At 42.3% G+C, this 22900-nt stretch overlaps 1 protein-coding gene across 4 annotated transcripts in view; it reads left to right on the top strand.

Annotated features, from left to right (window-relative positions):
• The window catches only part of LOC149142747 (kinase superfamily protein), a 402879-nt gene that overhangs the window by 166113 nt on the left and 213866 nt on the right, over positions 1 to 22900 (top strand). For all 4 annotated transcript variants that reach the window (XM_089447805.1, XM_089447806.1, XM_089447807.1 and 1 more), the window contains exon 10: positions 14386 to 14641. In XM_089447805.1, the coding sequence (XP_089303931.1) occupies positions 14386 to 14641 (256 nt within the window). The remainder of the gene's footprint in view (positions 1 to 14385; positions 14642 to 22900) is intronic.

The following is a 22900-nucleotide window of genomic DNA, read 5'->3' as shown; positions in this document are numbered from 1 at the left end:
GGTGTACTACTATGGGTTGTTGACATATAGTGGTCAACATATACCATGGCTAAAATATTTGAGGGTGGAAAAATAATTAATCCCCTCAAGTGTCAATTAATTGATTTTTCTGGCAAAATTAAAATAATTCCTAAGCGAAAAAATTAATTAATTTGAGTCAAAATTTAAAATGTCAGAGAAATTAAATTCTTGTAGTGGAAAAATTCGTGGGTCTAAAAAAAATTAAATTTTGGAGGTCCCCCACCAAGGGAATATTAGATATTTCAAGAATAATTGGACCCTTGGACCTTGGTGATTAAGTCAAAGTCAATTGTTTAAGGAAATTAGCTCAAAATAATTATTTTTGAGCTAATAAAAAATGGTTTTAATGAAAAATTCGAAAATTCTTCAAAAATAAATATTATCGATGACAAAGATTAAAAGATCATCAAAGATTTATCGACGGTCGAGATTATTTTGACGGGGATCAAGCCAACTAGCGGTTCTTTTCCACTGGAGGAATTTCTCTATAAATAGAAGACATTTTGCTTCTATTTTCAATCTTGATCTTGACTTCTGATTTGATGTAACTTTGTAAAAGCTGGTGTAAAGCCATTGTTCTGCTGGGAATGTTTTGATCATCATAATAAAAGACTTTGGGGTGCAGTTCATGGTGTCTTCGTCTCATTGATTGGTGGTATGTGCATTCCTATATTGTGCTTCAAATATTAATTAAATCGTTATTTCATTTGTAGATGATAGGAACATTCTATTGGTAAGTTTTGGGCTTATCTTAGGTGATTCGATTCATTGTATGTTCTAACGGTTTCTTCTTGAGAAAATATATAGAGTTTGTAGGTTCCTTAGCCCTTGGGCTCCAAGTTCACGAACTATGGGCACAGGCTGACCATGTTTGGATTTTGAATATTTTATGTGATTTTCTAACTTTGCTAAGGCTGTGGGTTAACATTTATTTTTCGAAATACATCTAGACATTATCAAGGTCTATAAAGATTCTAATCTCCAAAAAATCTTTTTAAGCATTGTATATTTGTATAATTTGTAAATAGATTTTGTATAATAATTTTGTAAATAAATTTTTATTTTCTAACCCTTGTTTTGTAGTTGGGATTTTGATTTTTTTTTATATATATTGGGGTTTTGGGCACTTGTAAATTTATTTGTGCAGGTGAGATTCAAGAAGATTTTTTAGATTAGAGCTATATCTAGGCCCTTCAGGGTAAAATCTAATCTCTAAATTTTCTGCACAGCCAGCTATTGAAGATTTTGTAGTGATTTGGGCAAATACTGAATATTTGAAGCAAATTCGATTTTTGGGTAGGAGTTTCAATTTTTCTGAGGCCTCTAGGCCCAACGTCATCCTTCCTTGCCTAGCCGTCACCCTTTTTAGCCTTTTGACCCCCTCTTTTTCTTGGCCGTAGCCTTTCCTAGGCTGGCGAAAGCCTCTTAAGGCTTGCGGCTCCTTTTTAGGGCAGTTGTCTAGCCCTTAGAGGGCCCCGACTCCCTCTCTTCAGGCCCATCATTGCTTATTTAGGCCTCTTCAGCCTTGTTACCACTCAAACCAGCAGGGGACCTAAAGGGGTTCCTAAGAGGGCAACTGCTAGGTTAAGGGCAACAATGGAGGCTTAGCCTATTGTCACCACAACTAAGTCTCCTTGCACTTTACGAAATTTCATCGACGGGAGGAGTTCCGGTAATCTAGGGATCACTTTTAAAGTATATGTCAATGGATAAGTGAGAAGTGACCCTGAAAACCCTTTCCCAAAGATGGAGTGAAGAATGGAGCTTGCTTGCTCTTTAAGCAAGGGACTTGGTCCATTAGGGATAAGGGGAGAGGATTGGAGGGTTGAGGGAGAAAGGATAGGCTTATAAACAAGTTTCTCAATCCCTATAATCCTTGGTTAACTTGGATTCCCAAATGGTCCTAGACAAATATTCTTTATTGAGATGTGGGACCACATGGGGCCAAGTGGCATCAACCTAGGTTCGAGAATGGAATGTAGCAACCATTGATGTTCTTATCCTGGATAAGGAGAGGGGAAAGGACCAAACAAGAATATTTTCCTCAAAAAGTTGAATTGATCCTATGAAGGTCTAACCTTGGGGATGCCTAGGCACAATTCGATCCTAGATGAGTTGGGATTCTTGGAGATTCCACTGTTAGAATTGCCTCAAATTTGGAGGAGAGGGAGGGGACCTACCAACGCATTAGCCTATAGGAGATTGAAGTTTTTCCTTGGGTCAATTTCTGGGGAATTGATGCCCTAGGTGACCTAATGGGGCTAGACTTGGGGGAAAAGGGGAAAATGGTAAAGAGAGGGTTAAAATGATCACCCTTTTTGAGGGACCAGTGCTTAGTTCACTTGGGGATATGGGGTCAAGGATGATGATGAGTATGAACTTGGTTTCTTGATCAAGGAGGCCCGAAAAGTCAACTTTATCCAATGTTGAGAGAAAAAAAAGAAAAGTGACCTTCAAGCATTTATACTTTAAAGCAAATGGTGCAAGCTTCCTGAAATAAATAAATCTCTAGGACATTTCATTCATATAACATTGGCCCATACATTAAATTAGCTAAAACATGCTCAATTCCACATTTCAATAATGCAGTAACTAGCCCTAATTTTAGCAATATGCAGCAACAAGAATAATAAAATTAAAATTTACTTACAACATTATAGAGTATATCCAACTAGCATTTTGTTTGCTCAATAAAGCTCCAAGACAAGGGAAATAACTCAAATCCATACATCAAAATTCATCCATATCCAAAAATATCCACCAAGGAATAAGTGTGAAATTCTTTATGATTAGAGAGACCCCGATTCAAATGATGATACAAATGAATGTATCTAACATCAATATATAGCCTCCTAAGGAGTTCGAATTAGCCTATGGGCCTACATTAGCCCCTGATGATAAAATAATGTGCAAATAAAACCCTTGTTGGTGACAAGCCCACCAAACTAGCTCATAAGTGTAAAAATAAGCCTCACAAGGGGCCAAATAATAATATGTTCATGTCGTAGGGCCCTCTAAAGGCTTAATAATATCCTGAAGTGCCATATTGAGGAATAAATTCCTCGGAATATGATGGACAAGGAGGTGGCCCCTTGTTCTCCCAGTAGTAGAACTGTGGTGCTCCCATTGGGTATGAGGGCACATAGATGACCCCACGGGTCTCTATATGAATCAGAGGTCCTTTGCAAGGGTACAAGTGGTGAAATGAATGCTGCCATGACATCGTACAAGTCCTGGGACACCTGTTAAGAGTGTGGGGCTCTTGTGGAGGCTTGCTGGGCATAATGTACCAAGCATATCATCATCATCCCAAAAGTGGATCGGTAGTATTCTCTGAGCACCCATGAAGATCTGTGTAGTGCTGTCTACTGCTGTTATATTGTGAAGAAGTGTCAAGGCCAAGAGTCATCATTGTAAAGTTGTAAAAGAGTCATTTGTAAAAGTGTCATCATTGGAAGAGTCATTATTGTAAAAGAATCAATTTGCCTAGAGTCGAAAAGGCATTGTTGGGAGGTATAGGAGTCTTTGTTGGGATGATGTCATGGTTGGGTTGCAGGTCATAGTGTGATTGGGTGTTCGGTCAAAATCATTGTAAATCATATTGTATCGTGGATCATTGTCCCTGGTACGGGAATCCACACTCTTGTCTCATTTCAGTCATTATAGGGTGGCAAGGAGGTGTTAGGCAGGTGCATGAAGTCGCCTACAGGTTGGAGCCTGTGAACACTTCAGGGTGGTAGGTTGGTCTAGGGTGTTGGGGCATCCATTCAGTTGATTACTGAAGAAACCAGGACATTGCGGCGTCCTTCTAGTGGGAGCTGGAGAAGAATGCTTTTCTAGAATTCTAGGACGTGTTGCTTTCATTTCAGTTGGGGTTGAAGATTAAAGAATTTATTATTAGAAAAGTGTTCTGTGGTTTTTGACTCGGAGGGGGTTTTCCACCTAAAATTTTTGTGCCTATTGTATTCTTTTATTTACTGTTATTACCGCATAAACATTAATAATAATTGAAGATTAACTAATGCTCTGAAAAGATTTAAAAGTGCTAGTTGCTAAGGAATACTAATTCATTGCCCCCTCTTAGTATTTTCCAATAGTTGTCTTGTAAGTGCTTTTTGTTGAAGATTTTCTATCTTGAAATTGTCTATGTATGGAATTGTTGCTTCTAGGTTATGCTATTTTGTGCCCTAATTGTTGAAAATTAATTTTGAAAGTCTATCTAGTTGAGTATTGCATATGTTATTCATTCTACAACATGTAATGAATGTTCCTAGTGGAGGAAATCTTTAATCTCTCCATCAAAGTCCATTTTCTTTTGAAGTGGGTAAATCCTCAATTTTCAACTTCCTTAGAAAGGATCTAGCTTATCTATTTCATCCTAGAGTCCACATGCCCGAAGGACAAGGCACTAATCGAAGTCCTTGGTGGGTATCTCTACTTTTCATCCATAATTTTTTCTCTTAAAAACCGGTCCTTTCAGGCTAGGGCAAAAATCTAGGGCTTTCAGCGAAATTTTAGGGAGGAGATTTTTCAGGAGTTCGAAAGCCTAGACATCAAGCTTAGGGTCTATGCTACCTTGTAATATTCCTAATTAGCCATGGCTAATTGGAATATTCGATTTTGCTCAATTTTGCCTTCTATAGCTATTTATAAATAAAAAGGTGAGGAGAGGGGGACATACTCACTTCATGAATAAAGACACTCCCTAGTAGTACAACGTTGTAACTTAAAAGGTGAGCCAAGGGGGGCCAAAGAACCTCATAGAGGAGGGGCCCACGTAGACACTTGGAGTGACTGCGTAGATGGTGAGGAACACGTGGCAAGAGGAAAGCTACGTTGGAGGAGGTGAGCCTTGGGATCGAGAGAGGCCAACACTATAAAGGAGAGAGGAGCCTCCTCATTTTGGCATTCGATTATGTGCATTTGAGCTAGTCACTTTGACTTGGAGCACGCTGGCTATTTAGCTAGTCTGCAGCACTGTTTAGTGCATTGAGTGTCTCCGTTTGGAGATCTCACCCTTAGCCCCGGGGGACTCAGAGTGCCTGCTCGGGCAAGGTATTTCCATCAGTATTTTTGCAGTAGTTTCATCAGCATTTTGGTTGGAGGATTGAGCATCTTGGATGATTGCGCAGTCTTGAGAGGGATGACGCAGTTCTTTCTAGCAGGAGTTCTGGATTGAGGTTTTGCAGCTGGATTTGTGTTGGGAGGTTGAGCAGGGGATCAGCTCTTGCATATTGGAGGATTTTGGGCTGAGTTTCAGGCAGAGTTGTGGTGGGGTTATTCCAGTGGCAGCGCAGAGCCTTGAGGGATTGCATGGGTCCTCAAGAGGGTGATTTTTGGGGGTTGGCCATTCCAGGAAAGCTTTCTGGGTTTTTCTAGGTTTTCTGAGTAGAATCCGATTCCAGAGTTTCAACATTTTTTGAGGAGGGGAATAGCCCCAAATCCTCATTTGATTTCTAACAGCAGCAACAGCACGACAGTTCTCCAGCAGCTTGGACACAGTTCAGAGAGAGGCCATTCCTTTGCTATTCTGAGTGTATTTCTTCACTTGCCTCGTGCAAGTCGAGGTGCCATCTTTCTGATCACCTCTTGTACTCATTCTATTACTCAATATAATAAAATGGCTTAGCATTTCTCTCTGCATTTCTTGAGTATCTGCTTATGGTTATATTGTTATATGTTGCACCATTGTTATTTTTATCTCTTTGAGCTTCTCGGCTACTATACCACTTGTGTGTTTTCTCCTATGCTCTTAGACAGAGTTTGGAAAGGGCCAGTTAGCCTCCAGATCTCGTCCTCTTTTCAGAGGCAACATATCTGGTAAATGCCCTCCCAATCCATCTCTGGTTGGAGTTTGCTTGTGTTTGAGGAATATTTCTGATAAGGGATATCATAGTGGTATCAGAGCATAGATCTGGCTCGGCCTGTGGAGCTAGCAATCTATGACACCGTGGGAAAATCCCTATATCTGTTACAGAGGTAGGAGATACAGAGACGCTGGGCGTAGGTTGGAGAACACCTATGGAGAGGGAGACTGTGTTCCAGTGGTGGACGCAGAACAGGAGGAGCCTGTGGTGGACGCAGGACAGGAGGAGCCTGTGGTGGACACAGAGCAGGAGAATCCGATGGCAGATGATGACGGGAAGAGATTTGCGGACATGCTCCTCAAATCAGTACAGGATCTGTCGAGGCAGATTGAGGTGATGGGACAGAGATTCACGACAGTAGAGGCTAGACAGCGTGAGAGCCCACAGGTTTTCCAAGTTGGTGAGGGATCGGGTGCATCCCACCATTTGCCAGAGCAACGTGATACTACTCAGCAGGTGGCCTCACATGCCCCTACACGCTCTACCATGCCCACTTTCTTAGGAGCAGACACAGGGGCCGGAGCCCAGCAGGAGGCAGAGCCTGGTCATATGGGCGATTATTTTGCAGAATACCAGGCCTATGGGCAGGAGTTCAGGGAGGCTCTCTCATTCAGGGACTTTGTTCAACTCTAGTGGGATAGTAGACCCCACGACGATCACAGAGGGTACCGGGATTATCATGATGGTGACACCCACCGTGCAGCTAGTAGATTCCACTTACCTACGTTTGATGGTTCATCAAACAGTTCGGCAAAGTCTTGGGTGGAGAAGCTGGACATTTACTTCCAGCTTAACCAGATGTCAGAGACAGAGGCCATCAAGGTGGCGACATTACATTTGGATGGTGAGGCCCAGGATTGGTGGTTCCATGGGATGGTTACACTCGGGCATTCCACAGTGACGATGTATGCCGAGTTCACCAGGAGGTTGATGGAGAGGTTTGACCGGAGGGATCCGGAACAACACTTTGTTGAGCTGACAAGGCTCAAACAGACAGGGAGCCCAGAGACCTACATTGCAGACTTTTTGAGGGTTTCAGTGATGGTGCCAGATCTATCCACGACACGGAGGATCTACATGTATGTTGAGGGGTTAGCAGAGCCACTTCGGGGTCTAGTCAGATCCGCTAGACCAACCACCCTTTAGGATGCTATTAGTAGGACCCGGGACTTACAGGATGTCTTACCCAGGACCCGGACACCTTATCCCCAGCGACAGGCTTTTCAGCTTAAGGGGAAGGATGTGAGGATTCCGCCTTCAAAGGGGAATCCAGGACGAGTACAACTTGATGATGATGCCAGGAGGGAGTTGAAGAAGAAGCGGTTGTGCTTCACCTGTCAGGAGCCGTGGGCAAAGCACATTTTATTGAGGTCTTCTACGAGAGCAGCGGGGAAGAGGATGAGGAGGATGATGTGGAGGCAGGAGGTAGTCATGCCACACAGGATTGTTTGCCACCTCCACCACTAGCAATGGGTGGTGCAGCTTTTGCACCTACCGGAGGGGCCCTTGCAGCATTGCGAGGAGTTCCCAAGTATTTGATGCTACGCGTACGAGGGACAGTACGTGGCTAGCGGGTATCAGTCTTGGTTTATAGTGGGGCAACCAACAACTTCATCGATGCACAGATGGTTGAGCGGAGAGGTACACAGACAGAGAGCTTCGATGGCTTTTCAGTCTTGGTCCCAGGAGATCAGACCATGGTGTATGCTCGTTATGTTCCAGAGTTATCAGTGACGATGGGCACCTACACACTGACTGACCACTTTTTCATGGTCGATATTCCGGACACCAACATGATATTGGGTGTTCAGTGGCTTATCACTCTAGGGAAGGTCACAACAGATTGGAAGACCCTAGAGATGGAGTGGGATGATGAGAAGACAGGGAGGCATGAGAAGATACGGGGACAGCACACATATCCCCTCACACTGTTTCGGCTCATCGGATGGAGGCAGTGTTCCGAAAGGGAGACGTAGAGTGGGCAGTGGAGCCACGTGCATCAGAGGCAGGGACTACAGGGCAGACAATGCACCCAGAGATACAGTCCATCCTAGACCGGTATGCCATAGTATTTGGGGAGATTCCGCCAGGATAGCCACCGGACCGGGGGTTTGAGCACACCATTGAGCTTGAGCAGGGCATACAGGCAGTGATTACTACCCCCTATAGGCATCCCAAGGCCTATCGGGATGAGATTGAGCGGGCCATTCAGTAGTTGCTAGCTCTTGGGCACATTCGGCCAAGCACGAGTCCCTTTGCTTCTTCCGTGGTGTTGTTGAAGAAGAAGGACGACACATTGAGGATGTGCATTGACTACAGGGCCCTGAACAAGAAGACCGTGAAGAACAGGTACCCCATACCCAGGATCGATGAGTTGAGAGGAGCTCGGTTCTTCTCAAAGATTGATTTGAGGTCTGGGTATCATCAGATTCGCGTGAGGAAACAGGACATTCCCAAGACCGCCTTCAAGTGTCACTATGGGCACTTTGAGTTTTTGGTGATGCCCTTCGGGCTAACCAACGCCCCAGCTACATTCCAGTCTTGCATGAATCACATCTTCCGCAGTCACTTGAGGAAGTTTGTGTTGGTATTCTTTGATGATTACTCATTTACAACAGGACTTGGGAGTAGCATCTCCAGCACATTGAGACAATGTTGCGCATCTTGGAGGAGCAACAGTTCTATGCCAAGCTCTCCAAGTGTGAGTTTGGATTGACGAAGATGTTGTACTTGGGACAAATCATAGGGGTGGACGGAGTGACAGTCCACGAAGAGAAGATTAGGGCCATCAGAGATTGGTCGGAGCCGAGGAACGTGATGGAACTTCGGGGATTCATTGGTATTTGTACTTACTACCGGAAGTTCATCAAGAGTTTCTCACAGCTTGCTGCACCCCTGACGGATTTGACGAGGAAGGGGGCATTCATTTGGTCGGATACAGCGCAACAAGCCTTTGATAGGCTCAAGGAGGTGACGAGCAATTGCCCAGTGCTTGTATTGCTAGATTTTGTGCAGCCATTTGCTTTGGAGTGTGATGCATCGGGAGAGGGGATCGATGCAGTATTGATGCGGGGAGGTCACCCTATAGCCTTTAAGAGCCAGAAGCTCCTTCCGCACAAGAGGTTGTATTCTATATACGACAAGGAGATGCTGGCCATCATGCATGCATTGGCCAAGTTCCGGCAGTATCTAGTGGGTAACAGGTTCAGGGTGAGGACTGATCACAACAACCTCAGGTCCTTTTTGGAGCAGAAGCAGCTACAGGAGAGGCATCAGAAGTGGATCAGTAAGAGCCAAGCATATGACTTCGACATCGAGTATGTCAAGGGTAAGAACAACGTGGTAGTGGATTCCCTTTCACGTAGACCAGCCACGTTGTCCCTTATGAGCTTGGACGCAGACTGGAGGGCTCGACTCTTAGTAGAGTACTCCAAGGACAGGTTTGCATGTGAAGTTTTGGATGGGCAGGTGGCAGATGACAGGTACAGGGTGGTCGATGAGATCATCTACTACAGGGACAGGATCTTCTTGATTGAGAGATCTCAGCTCAAGAAGAAGATACTTCAGGCATCACATGATTCACCATTGGCAGGCCATCAGGGGTTTACCAAAACCTACAGGGCAATTAGAGAGAGGTTCTCATGGAAGGGCCTTAAGGAGGACGTATTCCAGCATGTCCGGGAGTGCGACGTTTGCCAGAGGAACAAGGGGGAGATGAGCCATCTCGCAGGATTATTGCAACCTCTTCCCATTCCGGAGGGGAAATGGGAGAGTATTTCAATGGCCTTCATCACAGGGTTGCCCATGGTGCAGGGCAAGGATTGTATCTTTGTCGTCGTTGATTGACTGACAAAGTACACACATTTTTTCGCGATATCCGCACACTACACAGCAGCACAGGTGGCCGAGCTGTTCTTCAGAGAGGTCTTCAGGCTACATGGTCTTCCTATGACCATCATCAGTGACAGGGACAACCGTTTCATGGGCGGGTTTTGGCAGTAGCTTTTCTGGTTGGTGGGGACGGAGTTGACACCGAGTACCAGTTATCAGCCACAGACGGATGGACAGACAGAGATAGTTAACAAGTGGCTGGAGGGCTACTTGCGTAACTATGTCAGTGGGCAGCAGAGAGCATGGCTGAAGTGGCTGCATCTGGGGGAGTACTGCTACAACACTACACATCACATGTCCATCGGTATGTCACCATTCTATGCTTTGTATGGATATCATTCCTTATCTTTTGCTGACATGATGTTTGGTGCTATCCAGGCTCCGAGAGCCAAGATTTGGATCCAAGAGAGTCAGGATATTCTCCGAGCTCTCAAGGATAACATGGCTACAACGTAGAACCAGCAGAAGTTGTATGCTGACAGGGGTCGGGTGGAGAGACAGTTTGAGGTAGGGGACCTGGTCTACCTACGATTACAACCATACCGATAGTCGTCACTGAAGCAGAAGGGGGCTGAGAAGCTCAAGCCCCGCTTTTATTTGCCATACAGGGTGATATGCAGGATTGGACAGGTTGCATATGAGTTGGAGTTGCCCCAAGGCAGCAAGATTCATAACATTTTTCATGTATCATTCCTGAAGGAGGCATTGGGACAACATGTGACAGTGACAGATGAGCTACCACCCACGGGTGATGAGGGGCATTTGGTGTTGCAGCCAGAGGCTATTATTGATACCAGGGAGAGGCAGCTACGGAGCAGGACTGTCCGGGAATTCTTGGTGAGGTGGAAGAATTTACCGGATGAGGATGGCACTTGGGAGAGTGAGAAAATTTTGCAGCATCCATCACTTCAGTTGCTTGAGGACAAGCAACATTTTGCTGGGGGAGACTATAATATTCCTAATTAGCCATGGCTAATTGGAATATTCGATTTTGCCTTTTATAGCTATTTATAAATAAAAAGGTGAGGAGAGGGGGACATACTCACTTCATGAATAAAGACACTCCCTAGTAGCACAACGTTGTAACTTAAAAGGTGAGCAAAGGGGGGCCAAAGAACCACGTAGAGGAGGGGCCCACGTAGACACTTGGAGTGACTGCGTAGATGGTGAGGAACACATGGCAAGAGGAAAGCTACGTTGGAGGAGGTGAGCCTTGGGATCGAGAGAGGCCAACGCTATAAAGGAGAGAGGAGCCTCCTCATTTTGACCTTCAATTATGTGCATTTGAGCTAGTCACTTCGACTTGGAGCACACTGGCTGTTTAGCTAGTCTGCAACACTGTTTAGTGCATTGAGTGTCTCCATTCGGAGATCTCACCCTTAGCCTCAGGGGACTTCGAGTGCCAACTTGGGCAAGGTATTTCCATCAATATTTTTGCAGTAGTTTCATCAGCATTTTGGCTAGAGGATTGAGCATCTTGGATGACTGCGCAGTCTTGAGAGGGATGACATAGTTCTTTCTGGCAGGAGTTCTGGATTGAGGTTTTGCAGGTGGATTTGTGCTAGGAGGTTGAACAGGGGATCAACTCTTGCATATTGGAGGATTTTGGGCTGAGTTGGCAGCAGAGTTGTGGTGGGGTTATTCCAGTGGCAGTGCAGGGCCTTGAAGGATTGCGTGGGTCCTCAAAGAGGCTATTTTCGGGGGTCGGCCATTCTAGGAAAGCTTTCTGGGTTTTTCTGGGTTTTCTGAGTAGAATCCAATTCCAGAGTTTCAACATTTTCTGAGAGGAACAACCCCAAATCCTCACTTGATTTCTAGCAGTAGCAGCAGCACAGCAGTTCTCCAGCAGCTTGGATACAGTTCAGAGAGAGGCCATTCCTTTGCTATTCTGAGTGTATTGCTTCACTTGCTATTCTGATCACCTCCTGTACTCATTCTATTACTCAGTATAATAAAATGGCTTAGCATATCTCTCTGCATTTTTTGAGTATCTGCTTATGGTTATATTGTTATATGTTGCACCGTTGTTATTTTTATCTCTTTGAGCTTCCCGGCTACTATAGCACTTGTGTGTTTTCTCCTATACTCTTAGACAAAGTCTAGAAAGGGCCAGGTAGCCTCCAGATCTCGTCCTCTTTTCAGAGGCGACATATCTGGTAAATGCCCTCGCAGTCCATCTCTGGTTGGAGTTTGCTTGTGTTTGAGGAATATTCCTGATAAGGGATATTACATACCTATGCTCCAAGTTTGGTGGGCATTCATTTGAGTTTCATCCATAAATTTTGTCACCCTAGGTGTTGATCCATGAGGGAAACCCTAGGTTCTTCCCCCTCAATTTGAGGACTTCCTTGAAGGCTGTATGAGCTTAGTACTTGTTGAAGTAAATTGTAAGAAGCCTGTTCTCCTGAGCCTTGACCTAGTGAATACCTATCACCATAAAAAAACCTCGAAACACTAGGTCTTGTGCCTTATTCTCTAGGGCTTTTCTTAGAGAATGTTTGCTTCTTTGAAGCTTTGTACCTTTATTGAGCCTCTATTTCAAATGAGCTCTAGCTTGATCACTTATTGCCCTATACCTAGTCCATCTATCCTAACTGATCTTCTTCCTACTGGGATTCCTCCCATCGTGGAAAGTCCATAAAGGGCAGGGGACCTTGGCTGTGGTGACAGTGGGCCATTGTCCCATTGTTAGCACTTAGTCTAGCTCTTTGTCCCATAGAATTTCCCTCCTAAGTGCCTGCTAAATTTTGTGGTAACAGGGCTCATCGATTCTTTTTCATTTCCTCTCTTATGCGAGACTCAAAGAGCATGGACCTCCTTCTTTAGGGATACCATGGTTCCTGATAACTCATCCACCAGATCTGTGAAGATGTCTTTAATTGTTCATTCTGAATTGAATGCCACTCATAAATGTTTGTTCTTGCCTGGCTCTGCCCCGGAGGTCTTTTGGAGAAAGCCACAAAGACCTTATTCCTCTTTGGCAGTTCTTTCCTCTCAAAATTTTCCCCTTGCACTGCTATTCTCCAATCTCCCTGATCGGAGAAGGTTGGTGATGCTTAAAAGCCTGCACATGACTGACTTGCAACTTGACAGTTTTGGTTCATAGTTTCTCTTGTTTCTTTGAGCCAGGATGGGAAGACAATCACATTCCTTCCCTTGCTGTCAATAGTGATGGAGAGGGCTTATTCTCTATGTTTGCATGTGTTCAACATGACTTTTTCCTTTGGCAACGAGTTAATCTCCCAAACTAGTGTTACTGCTCATTCTTTGCCTTGATTGAAAATAGTCTGTCATTCTTAATTTCTTCCGCATTGATTTAGGGACACTGACAATATGATGAGACTTGGGCCATAATATCCCAGTGGACTTAGTTAGACTGCATTATAATTGTGATTTACACTTTTAACTTTTTTCCCCATCTCATCACACATAATGCATACGGATCTTGGTTACACTTGATTGCTAATTTTTGTTTGCTCTGAGTTGTTCTCCTAGGACAGCACATGAACATTGAATGTGATTCCTTGCAGGATGGGTGTCCCATCTGGGAGAGATTCCTTGACACCCCTATCACAGATTTCTTGTGATTGATACTTGGCTTCTAGTCTTTTGGTCATTGTAAAATTATGGCAGATTTTATGACGTCTATTAAAAATTCCTTTCAAACCAATTGATAAGGCAATTGGAACAAGCAAGTTAGATTTGAAATTGAAGAACCCCAAGCCATATAAAGGCCCAGCATCAGAACCATTTGATCTTGGTGAAGCACCAGTCACATATGCTGTGTACCCCGAAGTCGTTTCAAAATAGGGGGCATTGATTGAGTTGATTATTTCAGTAATTCCAAGTCAATGATATCGATCAATAGTTACAGAATGGAAGAATTATGGCAACTGTGATAACTATAGATGAGTGACAGGAAAGTGATAGCCTTACCCAAGCATAGGGGCCACAAAAAGACCAAAAATAGATTCCTTACACAATTATGACAGATTCATTCATGGAAAAATGTATAAGAGCTATTCTAGCATGGTCGGCAAATTTCCTGGGAGAGATTCATTTGTATGTGGCGTGCTCTTTTTGAGGTCTGTTGTTAGCATTTAAAGTTTTGTATCTGCTTTTCTCTTGTCAAGTTTGATTTGATTAGGGTTATATATTCATATGTATGAGGTACGTCAACATATAGTGTAAGAGTGTGAACACTTGAGAGAAGACATTGTAGTCCTTTTTGGACAGTACTGTAATCCTTCTATTGTGTTAATGAGAAGATGGTGATTGATGTCACAGAATTATAGCTTGCTGTCCACTACATTCATGCTGTGAATTTCTTAGATCATTGATTATCTTCTGTAGGACTGATCTTGTCTCTTGACATGCACTGTTTGCACTTCTGAGTTTTCCATTCAGCACTACGCATATTTGAAGCTTTTCAATCTTCCAGTTACTTGAATGCTATCCATCATTTATAGCCTTTCTTTTATGTTCTTGGTTAATTTTGATCACATGGGCTTTATGAACTTTTCTTTTAAAGCTTATTATGCGGGTTAATTTCATTAGTTTATATTTCTATGTAGGTGATTTAATTGCTCAATTGATGGATAATTAGGTATTTTCTGAAAAGAAGATTTGACCATGGATCATTTGGAGAAGTTTGGCTAGCAGTGCATTTGAATTACACTCACAATGGAGATAGATTCAACTTCTCGATGCATGGAAGACAAGGATGGGAAGGAACATACACCTCAATCAATAACATGAGCGGTGAATTTCATAATGATCAGGGCAACTCAACAATGTCCTCTTTGAGTGATAGTCATGTTGGTTTCAGCAATGATGACACCTTCATTCTCAAGCGCATAATGGTACATTGACCTTCATAATTCTTGAAGTCACTTTCTGAGAATATGAGACAATTTCTTTAGAGTTTAGACACAAAACAAATTATCTAGAAATGTTTCAAGATTTAATATGAATCTATTATATAATATACTATGTTTTTTCATGGCTCGGCCAACAGAGAGGGTGATAGATATTTAGACATCCACATGATCAAATAATCCATGGGAATGAAACATGCAGCAAAGTGTATTTGCACTGAAACGAACAAACACATTAATTTCAAATATATGAGCTAATGAAGGATATGCTTGGTGCAGAAGGTGATGATTATAGGAGATGTGATCAATCTCACAAATTGTGACATTTTCATGATCATGGAGCCACTGAAATGGTTTTTGCTATATCTAACTAAATGATCAGTGGCACATATAATGCATTTTTGTTGGAGAGAATCTTCAACCTTGGCTTTCACCCTTTCCATATCATTGGTACTTGCGTTTATTTATGTTATGCCACAGCATTGTCTGCAATAAACTGTCCTCGTGCCTTTTCTATAGAATACACAATTACAGTGTTATTTTAAACATAAAGTTTGCATCTACTGCTGAATGTGATATTCTTTTGCTTCATCCTTGGATGGTGAAATCATTAGTCACTGCTATCCCCTCTGTTACCCCTCATATTGATATAAGTGGTAAACTGTGATTCTCATAACGTGACAAGTTTTGTAGGGTTACTTGTCAGGGATGCTGATGGACTTCAGATGCACACTTTTCTTTTTGCTTGGTGGAGCATAGTACATGGATCCTATAGCTTCACCTTGATGGTGCATAGCTTGTATGGCATCACCTTGATGCATTGTCTTCTCTTCATGATGCTCAAATGATAGTGGTGATATGCTCCTTAATACTACATTATCATATTGCTTGTTTGTTAATTTTAGATAACAATGGTATGTTCTATGCTTTAGCACAATTTATTTCAATGTTCCTTATCAACCCAATGAAAATCTCCAATTATTTCCAGTAACAATCACATTAACTTAAATCAGCGTGGAAAAAGTCACCAAAAAGTTGCGATTAAATTGGCAAAGTCCAATTTTTTGGACTAGTCGATTTAATCGGCCGACTTTTTGGCAATTTTTTCCCAGTTTAAAAAGTTGGGATTAAATTGAGACTTTTTCCAAAAAATCGTGAATGAGGTAGTTTCTTTAACAATTTTTTTATTTTTTATTTTTTTTATATTTATTTAAATCGGGGTTTTATTGAAAAAGTCAGGATGTTTTAAAAAATGCATATTTTTGTATTTTTTAATTTTGCCGACTCTTTCAAAAACCTCCCGACTTTAAAGACTTTTTCAATTTCTGGACCCTTGCCGATTTAATCCTGACTTCGACTTTTTCCACTTTGACTTAAACACATTCATAGTAAACGCAGATAGAGCATAGAAACATGTGAAGAAGACAAGCCAAGACAAGAGGACACAAGATTTGGCGGATGCTAGGGAAAAACCTCAATGTGGGGAAAACCCTTTGATCAAATCTGCTTATTATTATTGAATAGTTCAACAAAGAGAGAGAGAGTACAAATATCAAATATAGTTGCCAAAAACATTTCTATCAAAATCAACAGTCAGAAACAGTGAACTGCAGCCCTAACCAGAAAGTCAATGTTGGTCAAATCAGCACCAAAACGTCCTCCAAGCAGTTTGGTCAACAACAGTCCAATTCAGCCTTCAAAGAGAGTCAAAGTCAGCCCAAAACAGTTTGGTCAAAGCCAGTCAAAAGAGAGAGAAACACTGCTGTAATTTTCTGTGGTCTAATCTGAAGTCAACGCTCAAGTCAACGTGACCAAAATGCCTTGGTATCTGTGCCAGTGTTGTTAAAAGCGCGATTAAATCGCGCTTTTTATGGGAAAAAAGCGCCTAAAATTTTTTTTTGCCGTTTTTTTCGAAAAAAAGCTCGGGGGTTCCTGGCAGTGCGATTTATAATGAAAATTGAAAAAAAATGAAAAAAAAATGAATATTTTTGTACCAAACGCTTTTTTCCCGCTTTTTTCCCGCTTTTTCCGATTTTTTCCGCTTCATTCCCGGCGCCGATTTAATCCCGCTCGCGCTTTTAACAACATTGATCTGTGCCCAACAACTCAGCCTAGAGAAATCTGAATTCTGCCCTGAAGATCGAAGTCAAACTGGGTCAAATCAGGCTTGGTTGACGCTAGTCAACACAAGTCTGATTCTCTGAAATTTCGGCCTGTTTTGTCCTTGAAATATTCGGCCTTTTACCACACGTGCGAAGAAGAGAGAGGCTACCCCAAGCTTGTATGAACCAATCAAGAGAAGGGAGAGAGAGATGATGTGATGAGTGATGTCCAAATGAGGAGAGAGGTCACTCTTATTTATACAATTCGTTGAGGGTGAGGAGACATCAATTGGGCTTCTTGAGCCTACATTTGATTGAGGTCAACCTTGGCAATTTGTGCATGAGTGAAAATAAATTCAAAATTCCACTTCTGCTTGTTAGAATGAGATGATCTTTATATTAAAATTGGGCCTATCGAAAAGAGGAATTCAATGCAAAAATCATATCCATCATATGAGTTGTCCTAAGGTGGAATTTGGCCCTAGTTTCCAATTTTAACTCTCCCTCTCAAGTAGCGAGAATTCCACCTGCCAATCCATCTGTCATCATGTACCATCTCTGTCATCACTGCTCTACTAATCCATGAAGTAATAATGAAGAAGAAGTGATCAAGAGTGAGTCACAAGACTTTACCACTTTCCACTGACAAAAGTCAATCCTTGATCCCAGATCAAGTTATTGAATACCAAACATCTTAGTCATAGGGACTATGGAAGTACACAATGTATCCATCGGTAGTGCTATGGTCCCTAACCATCTTTTCCCAACTCATTGGCCAGATGAGATGTACTTCCCATGAATCTTGGACTCCATGGGTAGGATGTGTGCTGGGACATCGACAGGAGAAGGTGAACCACTCATCCTGCTCATATGCCATAGGAGAAGGTGAACCACTCACCCTACATACATGTGTTAGCAGGAGAAGGTGAACGACTCACCCTACACAAATGTCAACCATCATGGGGTATCACAGGGGAAGGTGAACCACTAACCCTGTATCTAGCACACCACTAGGGGAAGGTGAACCACTCACCTTATGGTCGCTCATAGCTCCAAGAAGTACCCCATGCTCCCAGGTGATCCCAGAGCTCAGTGTCCAACTCATACGGGATCGTCATAGGAGGGTTGTTCCAAGACTCCAGGTCTCTCTTGGAAGGTTAAGAATTTGACCTTCCCCAAAGGCTTCTTGATAATGTCTGCAACCTGCTCGTTTGTCCTGATGTGTTGGAGCCTTATTGCTCCCCGTTGTACCATATCTCGGATAAAGTGGTACCTGATATCAATGTGCTTGGAGCGGTCGTGGAACATAGGATTCTATGAAAGGCGAATCCCACTCTGGTTGTTGCAGAAGATCACGGTGGTATCTTGCACGTGCTCAAATATCTCACTAAAGAGCTTCCTCAACCAAACTACTTCACAACAGGCCATAATCGTAGCGATGTATTCGGCCTCGATGGTGCTTAAAGAAATTGATTTCTGCTTCCCGCTCATCCAAGATATTGAAGCAGACCCCAAAGAGAAGCAACACCCAGACGTGCTCTTATGATCCACAACACTGGCAGCCCAGTCAACATCTGAATATCCATGTAGCCTCAAGTTCCTGACAGTGTATCTCAGTCCATAGTGGATTGTGCCCTGGAGATATCTCAAGAGATTCTTAGTAGCAATCCACTGAATGTGATGAGGCTCTACCATAAATTGACTCAACATGTCAACAACGAAGCATATGTCAGAACGAGAGTTTACCAAGAACATTAGGGCCCCCACAAGTTGACGATACTCGAAAGGGTTCGCTAATCTAGGTCAAAAAACACTACCACATAGCTTCTTGAAGTTGAGTTCCATTGGAGTAGATACAAACTTGCAGTCCACCATCCCACATCTCTCAAGTAGCTTCACAATGTATTTTCCTTGAGAAAGGAAAATCTCACTTGGCTTTTGCCAGATCTCCAATCTTAGGAAGTAGTGCATCAGTCCTAGATCCTTCATCTCGAATTTGGAAGCCAACTCACTCTTGCATTGATGAATGAGAGAGTCATGACCTGTTAGAAAGAGATCATCCACATTAAGGACCAGAATGAGAGGTCTGTCCTTTTCAACCTTGAAGTATAGGTTCCAGTTAGCATCGCTACTTGTAAATCCCAACTTCATAAGATAGCTATCAATCCTCTCATACCAAGCCTTAGGGGCTTTCTTCAACCCATAGAGGGCTTTCTTCAATCTGCATACATGTGTCTTATGATCTTGAACTCCGAACCCCTCAGGTTGTTCTACATAGACTTCCTCTTTAAGCGAGCCATGCAAGAAGGCAGTTTTGACATCCATCTAATGTAGACTCCATCCTTGCGAAGTGGCAAGGGCTATGAGCAAATGGATGGTGGTATATCAGGCTACTGGTGCAAATATCTCATCGTAGTCTATTCATTCCTTTTGAGAGAAGCCTCGAGCAACGAATCTGGCCTTGAACTTTTTAGCACTCTCATCAACTCCATGTTTGATCTTGTAGAGCCATTTTGAAGTGACCACTGACTTGTCCTTGGGTCTAGAAACCACATCCCAGACATCATTCTTCATGATCAATTCATACTCTTCGTTCATCGCATCCTTCCAAAGCTGGTGTTTCACGACTTCTTTGAATGTACAAGGCTCAAATTGTATAATGGTACTCATTGCAGCTAAGTACCCTTGGTACCTATTCAACTTCTTACTTTCGTGAAATGTCCCCCGCGGTGCAATGTGTTTCTCAGCGTCTCCAAGAGTATCTTTGAGCCGTAAAGGTTTTTTTCTTGAAGTAGAGGGCTCACTAGGAGGTGTATCAATGGGATCCATCGAACCTTCAACATCGGGCATCGGGTCATCAATCGGAGGTTCATCCTGCTTTCTTGCATCATCATCATCATTGCCCTTCCTAGGAATAGGAAGATCTCGTACTTTCCTAAGGGCAAAATCTTCATCGAAAGTGACATCATGACTTATTTCAACTTCCCTTTGACTAGACACAGATTCTATGTGCCTTTGAAGTTTCACTGTAGCTCACAAACGTTCCTTTCTTCCCAGATGCATCTAGTTTGTTTCTTTTCTCTTTCGGCGCATGAAAATATACAGGACAACCAAAAATTCTAAAATGAGAAACATAAGGTTTCTTACCGATGAAATTTTTTTCAGGTGTCTTGAAGTCCAAAGCTTGATGTGGGTATCTATTTTGAACATACACAACGGTGTTGGCAACTTCTCCCCATAAGAACTTCGGAAGACCTTGGTCATGAAGCATGTAATGGGTGGCTTTTATGATAGTATGATTCTTCCTTTTGTCAACTCTATTTTGCTCAGGAGTATATGTAGTAGTGGTCTCCCCCGTAATCCCAGCTTCTTTACAATAGCCAATGAATTCATTTGACTCATATTCGGTCCCATTGTCGGTTTTCAATATTTTGATCTTCTTCCTTGTTTGATTGTCGACCAAGGCTTTGAAAGAGCGAAACCATTTGAACACTTCATCCTTCTTCTTTAAGAAATAGATCCATGTTTTGTTTTGAAAGAGAAGTCATCCAAAAAAATTGCATAGTACAAATATACACCCAAAGATGTCACAGGCAACATACCTTATAGATCAGAATGGACTAGTTGAAGAATATTGATAGTTTGACTTTGACTTGAGGGGAATGGTCCCCTTGTATGTTTTCCATCTGCACAACCTTGACATACACCTTCATGGTCTAAGTTGAATTTGGGCATACTTGTGACCATCTTCCTTACATCGGGTAAGGCTTTGTAATGAAGGTGAGCAAATCTTTAGTGCCATAATTCGGATTGAAGAGAAGTATCGCAAGTTATTGCTCCAAACGGACTTCCTCCAACATGATAAAGACCTTCAACCCTAAATCCAAGAGTGAATGCATCTCTTGGGTTCCTTTGCAAAACACGAAACTTCCCAGCAATGAATGTCACCTTGAAACCTTTGTCTTCAATTGCAGAAATAGAGACCAAGTTCTTTTTCAGATCAGGGACATATAACACTTCTTGTAAATGAAGGGTTTGACCTTGATTTAAGAGGAGAGTAACAGTCCCAATTCCTTTTACAGGATAAGTTGCATTATCCCCAAGTATAATTTCCATATTAGTCTTCTTTTCAATCAAGTTTGAGAGAGCCTCTCTATACCCAATGAAGTGCCTTGAGGCACCAATATAAATCAACCAATGATCCGATGTATCCGGAGGAGAGGCGGGTGTGTGGGCAGAAATAAGATAAATTTCTTTTTGCTTTACAACATTAACTTCATACTTGGAGTTTCTCGACTTCTTGGGAGGACGACCATTTCCATTTCGAGGAGCGGGAGCATTTCTCTTTCCTTTGTTGTTGAACCTGTCGTTCCTTTGATTGCCATTTCCCTTGTAGTTGTTGTTATGGTTGCCATCATCTCTTGGAGTATCCTTCTTGTGAGGATGCTCTCTAGCGAAGTTGCCAAAGCTGTTGCAATTGAAGCATCTTCCGTTTCTTCCTTCATTGAATCTTGGCTTGAACCCTTGACCTTGTCTTTTTGGACCAACATTTTCTTACTCTTAGCATGAGTGGAGAAGGCGGTAGGATTGTTTCCATTTGAGGGCTTGTCTCTTTCCATCATCCTTATTTCTTCTTGAGTGTATCTATCCAATAATTCATCAAATCCCGAAATCCTGTCATTGTTGAGGATGGTAGTGTTAAACACATCCCATTCTCTTGTAAGGCCTCTAAGTGCAATAAGAGTGAGATCCCTGTCACCAGTGACTTCTACAATAGATAGGAGATCATTCTTAATCTCGGTAATCCTCATGAAGTAGGATTGAATGGATTCTCCTCTATCCATCTTCATGTCTTTCAACTTGTTTTTGAGAAAGAGAACTTGATTTGCATTATTTACTTTGAACATCCCAACCAGCTTGTCATACATCTCAGATGTTTCCAAATCAGAAATATAGTCAACCAAAAGCTTGTGAATAGAATCAACAATAATTTTCTTAACTTTAACCCACCTTTCTTGTACTTTGTTTGTGCAACTGCAGATGCATTTGAAGGAGGCTCCACCACTCTTCCTTTGACATAGTCCATAGCATCATTTTCTTCCAAAGTCAAATTTAGAGACATCTTCCATGCATGATAGTCGGATTTGTCCTTAGATTTGAAGTAATATGTAGTTGTGATTGGAACTAGTTCCAAGTTTTTGTTTGACAACTTCCCTTAGTGATTTCTTTTCCTCACTCTTGCTTGGGCTCTGTCTTTACCTAAGCTCTGATACCATGTTAATTTTAAATAACAATGGTATGTTCTTTTTGCTTTAACACAATTTACTTCAATGTTTCTTATCAGCCCAATGACAATTTCCAATTATTTCCAGTAGCAATCACATTAACTTAAACACATTGATATTAAATGTATATAGAACATAAAAACATGTGAAGAAGACAAGCCAAGACAAGAGGAGACAAGATTTGGTGGATGCCAGGGAAAAACCCCAATGTGGGTAAAACCCTTTGATCAAATCTTCTTATTATTAGTCAATAGTTCAGCAGAGAGAGTACAAATATCAAAATTACTTGCCCAAAACAACTCCCTCAAAATCAGCAGTCAACAATAGTCAACTGCAACCCTAACCAGAAAGTCAACGCTGGTCAAATCAACACCAAAACGTCCTCCAAGCAGTTCAGTCAACAACAGTCCAATTTTGCGTTCAAAGAGTATCAAAGTAAGCCCAGAACAATTCGGTCAAACCTAGTCAAAGGAGAGAGAAAAACTGCTGTAATTTTCTGAAGTCAACCTACCCAAGACGCCTCGGTATCTATGCCGAACAACTCGGCCTAGAGAAATCGGAATTCTGCCCTGAAAATCAAAGTCAAACTTGGTCAAATCAGGCTTGGTCAACGCTGCTCAACGCAGGTCTGATTCTCTAAAATTTCACCCTGTTTTGTCCTTGAAATATTCAGCCTTCTACCACACGTGCAAAGAAGAGAGAGGCTGCCCCAAGCTTGTATGAATCAATCAAGAGAAGGGAGAGAGATGATGTGATGAGTGATGTCCAAATGAGGGGAGAGGTCACTCCTATTTATACTATTCGTTGAGAGTGAGGAGACTTATCCCTTGGGCTTCTTGAGCTTACATTTGACTGAG

The sequence above is a fragment of the Pinus tabuliformis genome, chromosome X, assembly GCF_031772625.1.
Source record: "Pinus tabuliformis cultivar Carrire ecotype Pingquan chromosome X, CPIR1, whole genome shotgun sequence".
Taxonomy (NCBI): domain Eukaryota; kingdom Viridiplantae; phylum Streptophyta; class Pinopsida; order Pinales; family Pinaceae; genus Pinus; species Pinus tabuliformis.
Note: the sequence above shows the minus strand (reverse complement) of the source record. Positions and strands in the feature narration are given on the sequence as shown.